Source organism: Filicampus tigris, chromosome 8, assembly GCF_054856515.1.
Source record: "Filicampus tigris isolate MCC_2025a chromosome 8, RoL_Ftig_1.0, whole genome shotgun sequence".
NCBI classification, from domain to species: Eukaryota; Metazoa; Chordata; class Actinopteri; order Syngnathiformes; family Syngnathidae; genus Filicampus; species Filicampus tigris.
The window spans coordinates 9990692-10005022 of record NC_141224.1 but is presented as its reverse complement, the minus strand read 5'-3'; the positions used below and the strand labels follow the sequence as shown (position 1 = coordinate 10005022).

The 14331-nt window shown below is 42.7% G+C and overlaps 1 protein-coding gene and 1 long non-coding RNA gene across 2 annotated transcripts; one reads left to right on the top strand and one right to left on the bottom strand.

Annotated features, from left to right (window-relative positions):
- Nucleotides 1-3900: 3900 nt before the first annotated feature.
- trim46a (tripartite motif containing 46a) lies at nt 3901-13932 on the bottom strand. Its single transcript, XM_086037376.1, has 12 exons — nt 13738-13932; nt 13128-13386; nt 12259-12409; nt 11213-11411; nt 10997-11143; nt 10792-10887; nt 9694-9947; nt 9486-9607; nt 8616-8945; nt 7389-7618; nt 6110-6177; nt 3901-5469 (listed from the first exon to the last, which is right to left on the bottom strand). Exons 1-12 carry the CDS (start codon nt 13795-13797, stop codon nt 5073-5075), a joined length of 2313 nt encoding a protein of 770 aa, XP_085893502.1. The 5' UTR covers nt 13798-13932; the 3' UTR covers nt 3901-5072.
- Nucleotides 9492-12936, top strand: LOC147143492 (uncharacterized). The gene is made up of 3 exons (XR_015087770.1): nt 9492-9961; nt 12255-12395; nt 12793-12936. It is a non-coding gene; the product is annotated as an uncharacterized LOC147143492 (long non-coding RNA).
- Nucleotides 13933-14331: the final 399 nt, after the last annotated feature.

The window sequence follows — 14331 nt, the reverse complement described above, 5'->3', positions numbered from 1 at the left end:
GGCTATGCCTCCCTGCGTGGGTGCACCATGTGATGAGTAGTGTCCGCTAACCGTATGTGTGTGTCATCACTTTGCGCAAACTGTACAAGGTGCTTCTTGCATAGGGGGCCCCAAAATGCGAGCGTCAGCTCGCGTGTGTGTGTGTGTGTGTGTGTGTCCACGAGGAGGCAGGAAACAGAGGGATCCTGTTTGCAAGTCCAACTCATTGTTCAGCTGATTGTAGCCCCCCACCGCCGACACCACCTTCACCCTTACTCCGCTACTACACGCTCACACGTAACAAACAGGCCCGCTGTATTGTTTACCCTATTGCAGGCATAGTAAACTCTCAGGATAACGCCAACGTAAATGCGAAACACTTTAGATAAAAAGTCATTCAATGAAATCGTCATATATATATATTTTTTTTTGGTATTTCATTCCCCACTCCTGACATGTGCTTGAAGGTGAACACACACTTATTTTAGGCCGAGAGTTGCAGGTGGTGTTTATTTAGGAGCGCTTTAATGGGGCTTGTCTTATTCTAATATTGAACAGTTACTACATCTTGCTCTCAAGATCAGCACTTCCACGTGCCCTGCACAAATGAGCGGCGCACTTGCTCACCTACAGTGCACACACGTGCTGCATCCCACACACACACACACATGCTCACACACAAATAGCACAAATACAGTATACACGCATGCAGTGCACAGGCAAGCATGAAGACACAAAGAATGCGTGCACAAATGTACACCTACTCTGGCCATGCACATGCATTTTGCACATATGTACACTCCTAGTGCACATAAACGTGCAGAGGCGGAGCTAGAGGGGGGCCGCAGGGGCACCGCCCTCCCACCTGAAATATGCTTGGACCCCCCCAAGGTGTCAGACCAGATAATTGACTTTTGGGTATTTATTTCCTGGAAATCTTTTCCACATTTCTCTCCATCACCATAGAGAATTAAAAAAAAAACTGTATTAGCGTTTTCTAAAGAATTTGGGGGGTTTCTATTGTTGTGCAGACCCGCTGAGATATCCAGACACACGCACACACGTGTATAAGCGTGTGTGTATATATATCAATTGTTTTGTTTCCAGTTTTATTGTGAACACATTTCTGTCCCCACACAACAAGTCAGCCATGATTTTTCATTTAATTTCATGTTTATTTGAATAGGGACAGATGCCACAACATAGTTGAATGGAAAACAATCTCCAATGCACAGCATCACCGCATTTGTAGCTAATGCTAATTTCCAATGCCCGTCCGTATAAAGGGCATTTAAGCAAACAATCGGAGAAAGAAAAGGAAAAATAAACACAAACAACTTTCAAGACATATCCACATTAGTAAATACACTTTTTAAAACAGTGGAACACAAATACGCAACCTAATCCCTCCCCCCTCCACATCCACATACACACTACCTATGAATGCAGGCCTGATGTTCAATCAACCATTTTGCCAATTTAACTTTAAAGAGTTTAATAATTTTGTGTTGCTTTCACATGAGAGGATAGCTCATTCCATATCTTAACTCCCCTGACTGTGAAAGATGTCTGGCCGAAGGAGGTTCATGTCTGTACTTCGTCAAAATACGAAGACAAGAACACGTGCGCGCGCACACACAGACACACGCATTCGCCTTGTTTAAAGGGTATCATCAAAATGCGTGTTAAAACAGTCCAAATAAATAATTTCCCCCTTGAAGCTAAGGGCTTAAAAACATCACCATCAGTTGTTTTTGTTGATTACTGCAATGCATCACGACACACACGCACACACAGAGTGGGAAATATGAGTCTCCACCGGTGTGCAGTTGTCATTTAAAGACCTTTGCTCTACACATAGATAAACAAGTAAAAGCCACCCTCAGAGAGAGTGTGTGTGTGTGTGCATGCATGTGTGTGTGTGTGTGTCCTCGGGGCGGTGCATAGCGCGCCAGATTGTTTTACCCCCTTCCTCCTCGTCTTGCTGCTATTTTGCCGGCCTTGCGACGTTGAGTTGTCGTGGACAGGCGCTCATTAAGCTGTCAGGGCAGGACGTCCCGCCTTGCCTTGCCTGCATGCATGCACACTTCTTCATTTCTTACATATATCATATGGCACGCACATCTCACTTTACACCGACGTCTCAATAAACTCACTTCATTTGGCTGCAAATTGGATTTACTCACTTGTATTCTTCCATAGTGTAGTCTTGTTTATTTTATTTTTTTTACTGTAGATGTTTGTGAGCGTAACAGGTGGCTGTGGTCTTTACGGAGGGTTAATGTTTTATAAGTCAAACTATGACACACGTTCACAACTTTACTCCTGCCTGCCTCGGCACGCTCCATGCCTGTGGCATATTTTGAGTGGGGTGCGTGGGGGTGTGTGGGGGTGGGTGTGCGTGTGTGTGTATGAGAGAGAGATAGAGAAAGAGAGTGAAAGAGAGAGGGACAGACAGAGAGAGAGAGAGATAGTGAAAGACAGACAGACAGACAGACAGACAGACAAAGAGAGAGAGAGAGAGAGAGAGACATATACACTATGTTGAGAAAATGCCCTGAGGTGCAACCAGTTGGAGTCCAGCATGTGTTGACACTTGCAGGAGAGCTGCATGTGATTGTGCCTGCAAATACGTAATTCATATATATATATATATATATATATATATATATATATATATATATATATATATATATATATATATATATATATATATATATATATATATATATATATTTTTTTTTTTTTTTTGACGAACCAAGTGAAACTGGGTAATTTCCCATGGCGCTCAGTGATTCGGAATCACCGTTCTTATCCATTGACGCGTAGGCGGTGATGCAGGGTTGCTATGGCAATAAAATCCATGCTATTCTTATCACAAGCCAGTCGCATAATTTTGACATTATATGAATCCAAATACCACAGTGTTGCAAGTTGCACCTGATGCCAACTAACAGCAGGCAGGAGGAAAACCACAAAATCTCAGTCAATGTCTCCGCCTGGTGTTTTAACCGTAACATTGCAGGATCACTCGGCAGACGAATTAAGCACTGCACAAAAATTTTCATTTTTAACAGCTGCAAAACGGAGTGACGAAACGAATTCAAAGGTGATGTAATGTGACACAATTTGATATTGTTCAAATGACGCTCTAATTTCCTGTCCGACTGGTTCACTTGAGACTCGTCATCTCACAAAGATGTGCAGTTGTGGAAGATTGATCTATTTTAAATGGGAAACAATCCCAAACTTTGAACATTCTCTGTCTTTTACGACAGTTTAGTGTAATGGTGATAATGTTGAGGAACTTCTCTTGTCCAAGTAGCTCTATCTTCGAACGATAACACCAAGGACTCTGATTCCGCACAATTTCCACCGGTTTGGTCGACTAAATGAAAGGCTCATTTGAAATCATAATCCAAGTATGAAATACTACATTAAAACCGTAATCCGCGTTTAAAACGAAAATTTTAAACCCTAACCCTAGATTAAAGCTACATTAACCGTAACCAAACTGCTGCCGTTCCTTCATACCTATACGAAGTTCATGATTACTGCTGAACGTTTGCACCTGTGATCTTTGTCTGGGTGAAATACGATACCGCTATTCTATATTGAATCCCCTTGACACAAATTGAGCTGTCAAATCACTACAGCAAGGGGAGACTTGCCCTCACAAGACGGTGGCACTGCTTAGTCCCAGTGTGTTATGCAACATTATCAAGGAGAGTGTCTTTCACTACATCTAATCCCTTCCTGTCTCTTAGTTAACAGTCAATCAATCACAGACTGACAACATCATTAAAAGCAGCAGCTGTTCGCGACCAAAACATTGCTGTAGCTCAAGGGCGTAAACATATCATGTAACAAAAAAGATGTTCACGTGTGTGTTTCCTTTTCCACATCGTACAACTTTACGTGTCAAATTACCAGTTGTTTATTTTCACTCGTGTCATAATTAAAAAAAAAAAAAAAAGAAGCAAAGCGTATCACAATATCTGCTAGTCTCAAGTGTTCCACACTTTTTTTGTTCACTGGAAAAAAAAATCATATACAATCAAGTCCAAATCAGGTAGAAATATTACAATATAGACAATCTGTGCTGTCAGACATAAACAAGTTACCACTTCATTACCTGCACAACCAATACAAAAACAAGAAAGCTCATATTTCATCAACACTGCCACAGAGGTATTGTTGAATATTATGTCATATAATTATTGTTAGCGGGATTTAAAATCGTCCCTGTCTTGGAGAAAAATTGATACAATAAATGTGCCTTAGTAGCCTGTGAAACAACGCCAACGCACATACAGTACATGAAACATTCATACTAAACATTCAATGGACAAACATGTACTGTATATGCATGTTCAACACATGCGATGAAAATTAAAGTAATGAGGAAAATATGATCACTGAAAGACATCACAAGACCTTTCAAAAATGCAATTAATACACTGTCAGCATACAAAATGTTCATACTAAACTCTCCTCATGGCTTCTTTACAAATAAAGGCTTCCAACTCTGAGAAATAGTACATCTGTGGTGTTTTTTTTTACGTAACAATCATAATGTTAAACACATGAATCTGCATATAGTCACATCCACATGCAATGTTTAACCAATGTATGAGTTGTGCATAGTCTAAATTTGCTCAAGCCACAATGTTAACATAAATTAAAAAGCAACGTAACCAGCCAGCGGAGAATTTTAAAGTTTCATTGTGCTATAAATAGATGTCGATATTTGTTTTCAGGCTTAAAATAAAATCATCAACATGGAAGAGTAGTTGGACAAGCTTTTATGATTGTCATTATACACCATCATAATGGATCTGGAATAAAACATTACAAATTTTTTTTAGTGGGGAAGTCTTTTTTTTTTTTCTATGGGCAACAAAGACTGGTCGCAAACCACACAGAAAAAAATTAAAGGAAAATTAAAATAGAGCTGAAAGTCTACACTTAACCGACCGGACATGTTTAACTTCATATTCATCCTGGTGGTGTATAGAGACAAAATTGAAAATAATCACTGTCCAAGGCTGCTTGGCCTACAGTAATGTTATCGTAACAGATAAATTGCTTCATTATTTACTAAGATTGTTTGCACGTGTTTTGATGGTCACCCTCGGCGGCGGCGCCTCCTCCTCGATGCTACGACTGGCCACCAGGTCCTGCAGCTGCAGGGCGCCCCCGCCGATGAAGCAGAAGGCCGGACACACTGGGGCCGAGCAGTCCACGTGGCCCTCCCACAGCACGCGTAAGGAGTGGGCGTCGTAAAAGGCCACGTTGCCCTGGTCGCAGTCTAAGCACACGCCCAGTCTGGGCGGCAGAGGCGTCGTGTAAGGGTGGGCGGGCTTTGAATTTTTGTGTTTATGGCCTCGGGGGAGGAGGATTTTGCCCATGCCCATTGTGAGGAAGCAGAAGGCGGGCGAGTCCTGGCCATCCTCTGCCTCACTGTCATGGCCGCTGTCTGGGTCATACCTTAGGATGAGAAGAAAACTTTGGTAAAGGAGGACATATCCAGCTAGCTATTTTCTTTTGCCTGTTGAGGGCGGTAGAGTACATTTTTGTTTGGTGATGTGCTGTGCTGGGTTTTTTAAACATTTTTTGCACGATGTAAAATATCTCTCTTGGCTCAAAAAAGGTTGGGAAACAGTAATCCAAACCATATGCCAGTACATATTTTTTTCCCTAAGTGAATATTTGAAATTTATTTTTGGCCAGCTGTCCATGACTCACTCAAAATGATAATAATGAAGCTGCATGATATGCTGCTCCTTGTGCACATAATGTGAATGGCAAACCTACTAACAGGATTTGAATTGATTTGATCAAGTGGCATGGTGGTTAGCATGTCTCGACCCGCAGTCCTGAGGTTCTGGATTCAAACTCTCAACCCTTGATGTGTGCATTTTGCATGTTCTCCGGTCAATTCTGCATGGATTGAGATGTACGAAAGGAATATGCTTGTATACACGCATATGCACAGATTCATGAATCTGGATTTTGTGTGTGCGCGACGTTTTCTGGATTTGGTTGTATGTCGCGTTTTTAGTATGAAAAGCCATGCTTTGTACATGAGGAGCCCTGGTCTCCTGTAAATCATATTTAAATTTCTCACCGTGGACTGGCCATGTCTTGTGGCTGCTGGAACCACTCTTGGAGCTTCGTCTCCTGTCCTACTCCAACCTAAATGACGGACAAAAGAAAGTCTGACGGTCATTAATAACATTCATTCATTATCCATACCGCTTATCCTCACAAGGGTCGCGGGCGTGCTGGAGCCTATCCCAGCTGTCTTTGGGCAGTAGGCGGGGGACACCCTGAATTGGTTGCCAGCCAATCGCAGGGCACACAGAGACAAACATCCGCACTCACAATCACACCTAGGGGCAATTTAGAGTATCCAATCAACTTACCATGCATGTTTTTGGAATGTGGGAGGAAACCGGAGTACCCGGAGAAAACCCACGCAGGCACGGGGAGAACATGCAAACTCCACACAGGGAGCCCGGAGCCGGGATCGAACCCACGACCTCTGAACTGTGAGGCGGACGTGCTAACCAGTCGACCACCGTGCCGCCCTCATTAATAACATCTCTTATGATATACTTCCATTAAAATACGCCGAGGATCGATGCTAATCTGTGCTAACATGACAATCACTTGAAAATGTCATGGGCGCAAAAACCTGGTGTTGGGTAATATTTTGTAAATAAGCCTCAATATTATGTCACAGTACGACAAAATTCAGAATAGCTCTCTTATAGACACATTTTCAGAAATAAGCAGCTCACATAAGGTTTACTTGGTTGTTTAACTAAAGAGGGAGTCAACCCCAAATTTTTCTTTACAATTATATGTCCTACGCAGACCCACAACTGGATATTCTGATTAATATTGTGTTTGTGGAAAAACGAATGAAGCAGCAAAGTCCACCTCTTTTTATCCATCTCAGGAGGAGGCCATTTTGTCACTTACTGTCGACTGAAAATGACATCACAGTTGCTCGGGGCTCAGGTAACAACCAATCACGGCTCGGCTTCAGAAAACAAGTGAGCTGTGATTGGTCGTTAACTAAGCCCGGAGCCACTGTGATGTCAACAGCAAGTAACAAAATGGCTGCCCCCTGGGATGGACAAAAACGGGTGGATTTTTGCATCTCTTAAACTCATATTCCACAAACGCAATTATATAATCAGAATGTCGTGCTTTGACTACTGGAGGCGCATACAGCATATTATTGTACAGAAAATATTTGGGTTGAATTCCTCTTTCATTTCCCACTTGATGGATGGGCAAGCATCCAAGGGACCCAAATAAGTTGTATATAAACATTAAAATGTCCATTTTTCATGATATATCTCCTTCAAGCCAACTCCAAATGTAGCATTCTCTACCTTGATCAGGTAGGAGCCGGGCTCCACCGAGCAAGCCCAGTAGTGCCTGCCTTGAGAGACAGCCAGGTCGGCCACCAGGAGGTCGGCGGTCAGGTGACAGGAGGTGAGCGTGCGGTCGGCCACCTTCAGCAGGGAGAGGCCCGGCACGCTGCGGGCGTACGTCTGGCCCTTGCCCAGCGCCAGCCTGTCGGAATGCAAGCCCCAGCGAGAGTCCAGGGAGAAAGACAACACTGGCGGAAAAGGGAAGAAAAGAGGACAGAGGGCATAACAGGAAGGGGAAAAAAAGGAAGAGGAATTCTCAAGCTGAACACACAATGGAGAAAAGAACAGGGAAGCACAACAAGGAGTATATCAAGGGAGGAGCAGGGAAGGTGGAGGGACAATTTTTATTTTATTTTGATCCCATTACGCGGCGCCTTTGCAAAGGAATATCATACATCCTAATAATATAACGAATAATAAGACAAGAATTAAACAGCAGCAAGCCCAAAAGAAAGGAACAAATTAAATTTGCAGCAAATTTGGACCAAAGTAGACACGAGGACATGTTCTAACAGTCAGGAGTTTTGCCTTGATTTAATTTAATTCTGATTTCTTTGGCAAGAATATCATAAATCCCAACTGGACTAACGCTAATAATAGTAATACACCTATGACTGTGTACTATTTTAATTAATTTGATGCTTTTTCATTTAATTAATGCTGTCACCCATTGAAATGCATTGGGAACAATTTTTAACTTAAAACATTTTTCAAAGAATGCTGATATTCATTCAGTGATTTCCACAAAAAACAGCTGGGCAGGGGGTTGATGGGTGAAAACCAAATAAAAATATTGGAAAAAAAATAAAAAATAAAAACATGAACACGTGAATATGTGTATGCAGAGGTCCACCATGTTTGTAATAATTAAAAAAAAACACACACAGAACTGACATCATTAAATAGAATGTAAAGAAATTCAATGTAATGGGTATTGTGTGCTGCTTCTTCTGGTGTGTGCAGCTTGGCCACCTGGGGGCAGTATAATACAGACAAACAGTACTTAACATGGAGACAGAGCCTTACCTCCTCATTAAGGCTATAATGCCAGTCATTCTTCGCAGAGGATAAAGAATATGTACCTGTGAGTATTGCTATATTATTTTTCTACACATATTGCTCCACCGTTTGTGTTAAAAAATCTGTTGCTTCAAGGGTTTAGCAAATACATCAAAGAGAATTTACCAGGAGCTGGTGGCGTGTGAAGGTACACCTCCTCGCTGTAGTCTCCAAAGCCGGCCTTGTTGCAGCCTCGCACCCTCATCACGTAAACGCTGTCTATCTGCAGCTGGTCCACGATGGCGCTGGTCCCTCGCACTTCGTCCAGTCTCCGCCACGCCATCGAAGCGTTGGGGGATCGGGTGCCGCCCCACGTGTCTCCGGACGCTCCCGTCCGCCTTCGGTACTCGACGGAGAAGTGCCAGGCAGGCGCCGAGTCCTGAGGGAGGCGCCAGCACAGGAAGAGCTGGTCGTACGCCAGCGTCTTCTGAGTGTCGATCACTGGGGCCAGAGGTGCTGCGAGGCACAAAACAAATCAGGAAATGTATGCTAACCTGCACCGGCAACTCAGCATTCACTCACATTTCAATTTTCATGTACTTTAATCGCAATTTCTTCTTCAACATGTCATTGCGTCCCACAGGCACAGAGACATGTGCCCCATATTCTTTTTATTTCGCCGATCACCGCGCTGAGCGTGTGTGTGTGTATAAGTTGTTTTTGTTTGATATTTTTTCTTCGTTTGGTGGCGTGACTGCTCGCGCGGCGCCTGCATGCGATGTGAAAATTACGTTCTCGACGCCGATTGGCTTTCGCCGACGAGGGATGGGACCATGATCGATTAAATATGCAGGACGGAAACTCGGGGACGGAGGGACGATGCCCCAGTTCTGGTAACCGAAAACCATTTAGTATAATCCTTTACCCTTTCAACACCGTAATTATGAAAATATTGTGAAATGAATACCTTTCTGTAAGTGTTGATCAAAACTGAACATCATTATCTTATTGGCTACACTTAGGTGTACCTAATGAAATGTCCAGTGCGGGACCTACCACGTATGAACTCCAAGCCGTTGATGAGCTTGATCTCTTTTGTTGCGTCCAGGTGAAAATGTCTGAATGAGGGATCGGCAGACAGGGAGAAGCACTGCAAGTTTGTGATGGCCTTCACCAGCCTGCCCGGGGGAATTAAAACAATCACATTTAGAGAATTGAAAAAAAAAAAAAAAAACAATGTCAGCAAATGTAAAGAACAAACAACCTGTTGTGTGTGACTCTCGCCGCCTGCACGAAACACGGCTGGTCGGTTTCCTTGAGGAGCTCGTGAGTGTAGGCCATCATGCCGGCGTGCTCGAGCATGTCTCGCCTGGCCGACGCTTGGGCGGACAGCGCCTCGCCTCGGCGGCTGCGCGAGCCCTCCAGGGCCACGGACAAGACTCCCTGACGCTCGGCGACGGACACGACAAGATCCTGCATGCAGCGGCTCAGATGGCGGAGAGCGACGGCGCTGTTGGCCTACGCGCACAAACGTAAGGATGGCAACTCTGAGAATGGATGCAAGGACGTTTAGCCAAAAACAAAGATGTCTTAGCTTAGCATATGCTAACTACTTGGCTCACATGTCAAATGCACAATTGGCATGTGAAGCCCTTGGGGATGTTTTTAAACAACTATTAAGCAATACCACACAAGTGGGATTGAGGTTGAATTTACAAACCTTTTTGAAACTGATTCAGTTCATCGTTTGGTCATTAGTTTAAAGTAGTAAGTAGTAAGTAGTAAAAGCAAATGTTTGCAAGTCTCTTATTTTGATTACACACAAAAGATAAGCAGTCTACTTTCATGACGGACTACAGAAATCCGAGAATAATTAATGCCGAGAGGCTGAAATCAGACAATTTGGACAATTTCAAGTTAAACACTTTGAAAGACTACTCGATTATCAAAATAGTTGTTGATTAATTTGATAATCGACTAGTTGTCGATTGATTGATTTAGTTTAGTCCTACTACACTACTGTGTTTTAATGTTGGCCATGATGGTGTTACTTGTATTTAAAGTATTAATTTATTAAGGATTTATTAAGGAGGGAAGGAAATGTCCACTATTTCTATTATTTATGTCAAACTTGATGCAACTTGATGTTTGTTATCACGAGAAACAAAGCAACTGGCAGAAGGTGGGGGAACCAAACAAATACTTTTCAGATAATGCAATTGCCAATTCCCTTTTCTGTAAGCGAAAGAGAAAACAAATTAGATTTTATTTTAATACCATATCACCCGACACATTTATTTCAAGGAATGTAGTAAAAAAAAAAACACACACACACAAAAAAAAAAAAACTGTCAAACCTGACCTCCATTTGTTTGATGGTACCCTCCAGCTGTGTGATTTGACTCTGTATAGTCTCCTGGTTGGCCAGAATGTAATTAACTTCCTTTGTCAGCTGATCCTGTGATAACAGCAAGCAAAGTTGAAACTATGAGGCGGGCGGTGCCAGAAAAACAAAAAACCAATGGCAACAAATCATCAGGCAGGAGGCGCGAGCAGATGCGGGGCACCTTGAGGGCCTGGTAGGCTTGTGTCACCGGCAACACTTTGTGGCCATGGTGGATGCGGCGGAGCTTACACAGCGGGCACAGCAACCTGCGGCAAGTGCAGCAGTACCACTGCAGACGCTCCTGCTCATGCTCCGTGCACGTCAGCACCTTGAGAGACCAAAAACATGAGATTCAACGGAAAATTTCATGTGCGCCAAACAAGAAGTGAGACAAAACCTTTGGGCGAAAGTTGTTTGTGGGGAGGATGTGCTCGTGTTGGGCTCGGGGCGTCCCCCAGGGATGGTAGAGTTTGAAACATTCATTGCAGAAGTTGGCTTTGCAGTCGGCGCAGCCCTTGGTGGCCTCCAGAGATTGCGGAGGCTTGCAAAAAGCGCACATGATGGCTATGCTGCCCAGGCTCAGCGTCTGCCTGTACCTGACATAGAACAACAGCAAAAACGACTTCACTGTCATGTTGTGTGTGCCTAGTACACTAAGGGAAATTTACCAGAACAGGCTGCTACAATTAAAGAACATTTTAAGAATAAAGTACTTCTCAATAAATTAGAATTAGTGATTTTCACAGTGTGGTACAACTAGTAGTATGCAGGCTGTCTCCAATGGTATGCAAAAGAATCACGGTATTAAACACAAATAACATTTTTAGACATAAAATACAATCAAACATAGTAGAATGATATCTATGCTAGTAGGTGTTTAAACTTCTTTTTTTTTAAATACAGTGACGTACATTTTTTTCTTTTGTTTACTTTATGTCTATAAGTTCAAATTTAGCTACAATATGAAAAAATCTCAAGAACAGATTTGTCATTGAGGGAAATAGGCCAAAATGACTCTGAAAAATCTGCTTCAAACCAAAATGGCAAACTTTTTTGCTGCCTTGCTGATTCCAGACCGTATGCCAAAAATTCTAATCCTTCACTATTAAGCAATGGAGAATATTTTTCAAGCACAGTTCATTTGTATGTAACTTTCAAGAACAGTTATTTAAGAACAGTATTTTAGAACAGTTTTTTCCCCTATAAGCACAATGTTGATGTTCAAATTGCGTATAATATTACAGATGTTTACAATACAATGTGGACTTTAAGGAATAAAGTGTCTCGTTTTAATGAAGCCTTTTATTTTTTTTTAATATCATAAATAAATGTTTTGCAAAAGTCTGACCATTTTAGTGGGAGGACTTTGTAAACTGCAAGTCTGCTCAGAACTAAACTAAAAAGACGGCCCTTGGCATTTCCTCTGTGTTTTATTCCAGTTACCTTTCCACAATGCGCTCCAGAGTGAGGTTGCGGGGACAGTCGGTCAGGCCTTTCTCTCCCAGCTCCACATCCTCCTGACAGGAAGGACACGGGAACAGCATGGGGGGAGGGGCCATGTCCTTACGCCGCCGCCCGGGGTACGTGCTGCATGCTTGGGGGAGGAGAAAAGGTGTGGAGGGGGTGCGGGAAAGCAGATGGAAAATGTGGAAAATATTGTCAATGAAAAGGACTATTTACATACACACACGTTTAAATGTCTTCATTTGGGTGTGTGATTTGCTTTTGGTTTTGCTTTTTCCTGACACTGGATGACATCACATGAGACAGCAGCATCATTCACATGAGCTCAGCTCAGCAAAGAAGAAAGGATTTGGCAGTATGTTTTGATTTTTCTTCTGCTTTTTGCAGTTCTTTCATGCTATTTAATCTGAAAGAAGGGCAGTGTTCATAGATTTTGTCAAGCGAGAGACGTCAACGTACCACACAAACCTCAGTTCAGATAGTGTGTTTTGCTTTTTCTTTGGCTTTTTGCAGTCTATTCCAAAAGAGAGCCAACCTTCTCGGAAGATCTCACACAAGAATTCAATCACTTGGTTAGTATTTGTTTGCCAATTTGGTGAGTGAGATTGGAAGGATTCTCCATTGAAGCACTCAAAATAAAATGATTTATCTTGGTCTTATTTTATTACATCACAAAAACCTGTCATTTAAACAGAGGTGTGTAGACTTTTTATATCCACTGCATTCCACAAAAGTTCAGCTCAGCCATGTTTGTTGATGACTCACATCAATGCTGACATCACCATCACACACTTTGGGACCTTTCACACTTATACACACTTCAACCACACATTCGTCCTCTCCCTTACTGGTTCTGAAGATGCGCTCCAGGTGGTCCGGGGTCCTAGGCGTGGGTCTGCGGGGCTGGCGCGGGGAGCGAGAGTTGGGCGTGGAAGCCGGCGACCGTGGCTCTGGGGGGAGGTCAGGGGGAGGGAAGCCCCTCTGTACCAACACGTCGGCCGCACACAGTAAGCACACACTGTGCTGGCACGGCAACAGGATGGGCTGCTTCACCATGTCGTCGCACACGGGACAACGCAGTTCCTGTTCCATGCTTTTCATGTTGGACTGGAATGAGAAAATTCTGTTGGTCTATCATTCAAATGAATATGGCTCATCTCTTTTCTATCATGACTAGCTAGAAGCAGCATCCCGTTTCTATGACAACGTGCATCACCTCTGATTTCAGCTTCCTGCTATCTACTATATTTAAATAGATTTTGTCTCGCGTTTGGACGCACATGTGAATTATTAACTGCTTTTTCTATCCATTAGAAACCTTCAGCTAGCAGTCAGTCTAAAAACAAGGCTAGGTACATGTGCAATTGAAGCAATTTTAAGGTGAATTGCCATAATACAGCGATAAATATGTACGTTGCTTGGGGGAATAAAGATCATGAGTGGCGTTTTTATACTCACACTGATACGAAGCAAGGCGTCCATAATGGAAGTGAAGCTTTTTAATTCCGTCTCTGCCATGACCGCACCAAGCAAAGCCGGTGCCAGGAGCCCTCTTATGTCTGCTAGCAAAGTAGGCCCGCACACATCCTACCGACGTACTGCTATAAGCGTCCACACTGCCATGTACTAAGATGCTCTGCTGCTAGTGATATAGAAAGGAGAAAGGAATGGGGAATGCTTTTGGGAGGGGGCAGGGGGAGGGGGGAGTCTCGAGGCTGGTCAGCCGCATTGTTCAAACGAGATTTTTTTTATTTTATATGTGAGGTTAGAATGTCATTATTATTATTACTATCATTATTATTACTTTTATTATTATGATTATTATTAATGTTATCATTAACAATCTTAATGCGTTCAAAATTAAACTACTGTCGATGCTTTTACGTAGTTCTCTTTTTACAATTTTATTGATAGCAATAATGTTAATAAATATATTTTTTCTAAATCTCGTGGCCTAGTTTCTTTTGCTGCCAATAGACGGCAGCATTGTAGTACAAGACCAGAAAACACGTCCCTCGCCATTGCCGTATGGTCGGAACTAGAATTTAAAAG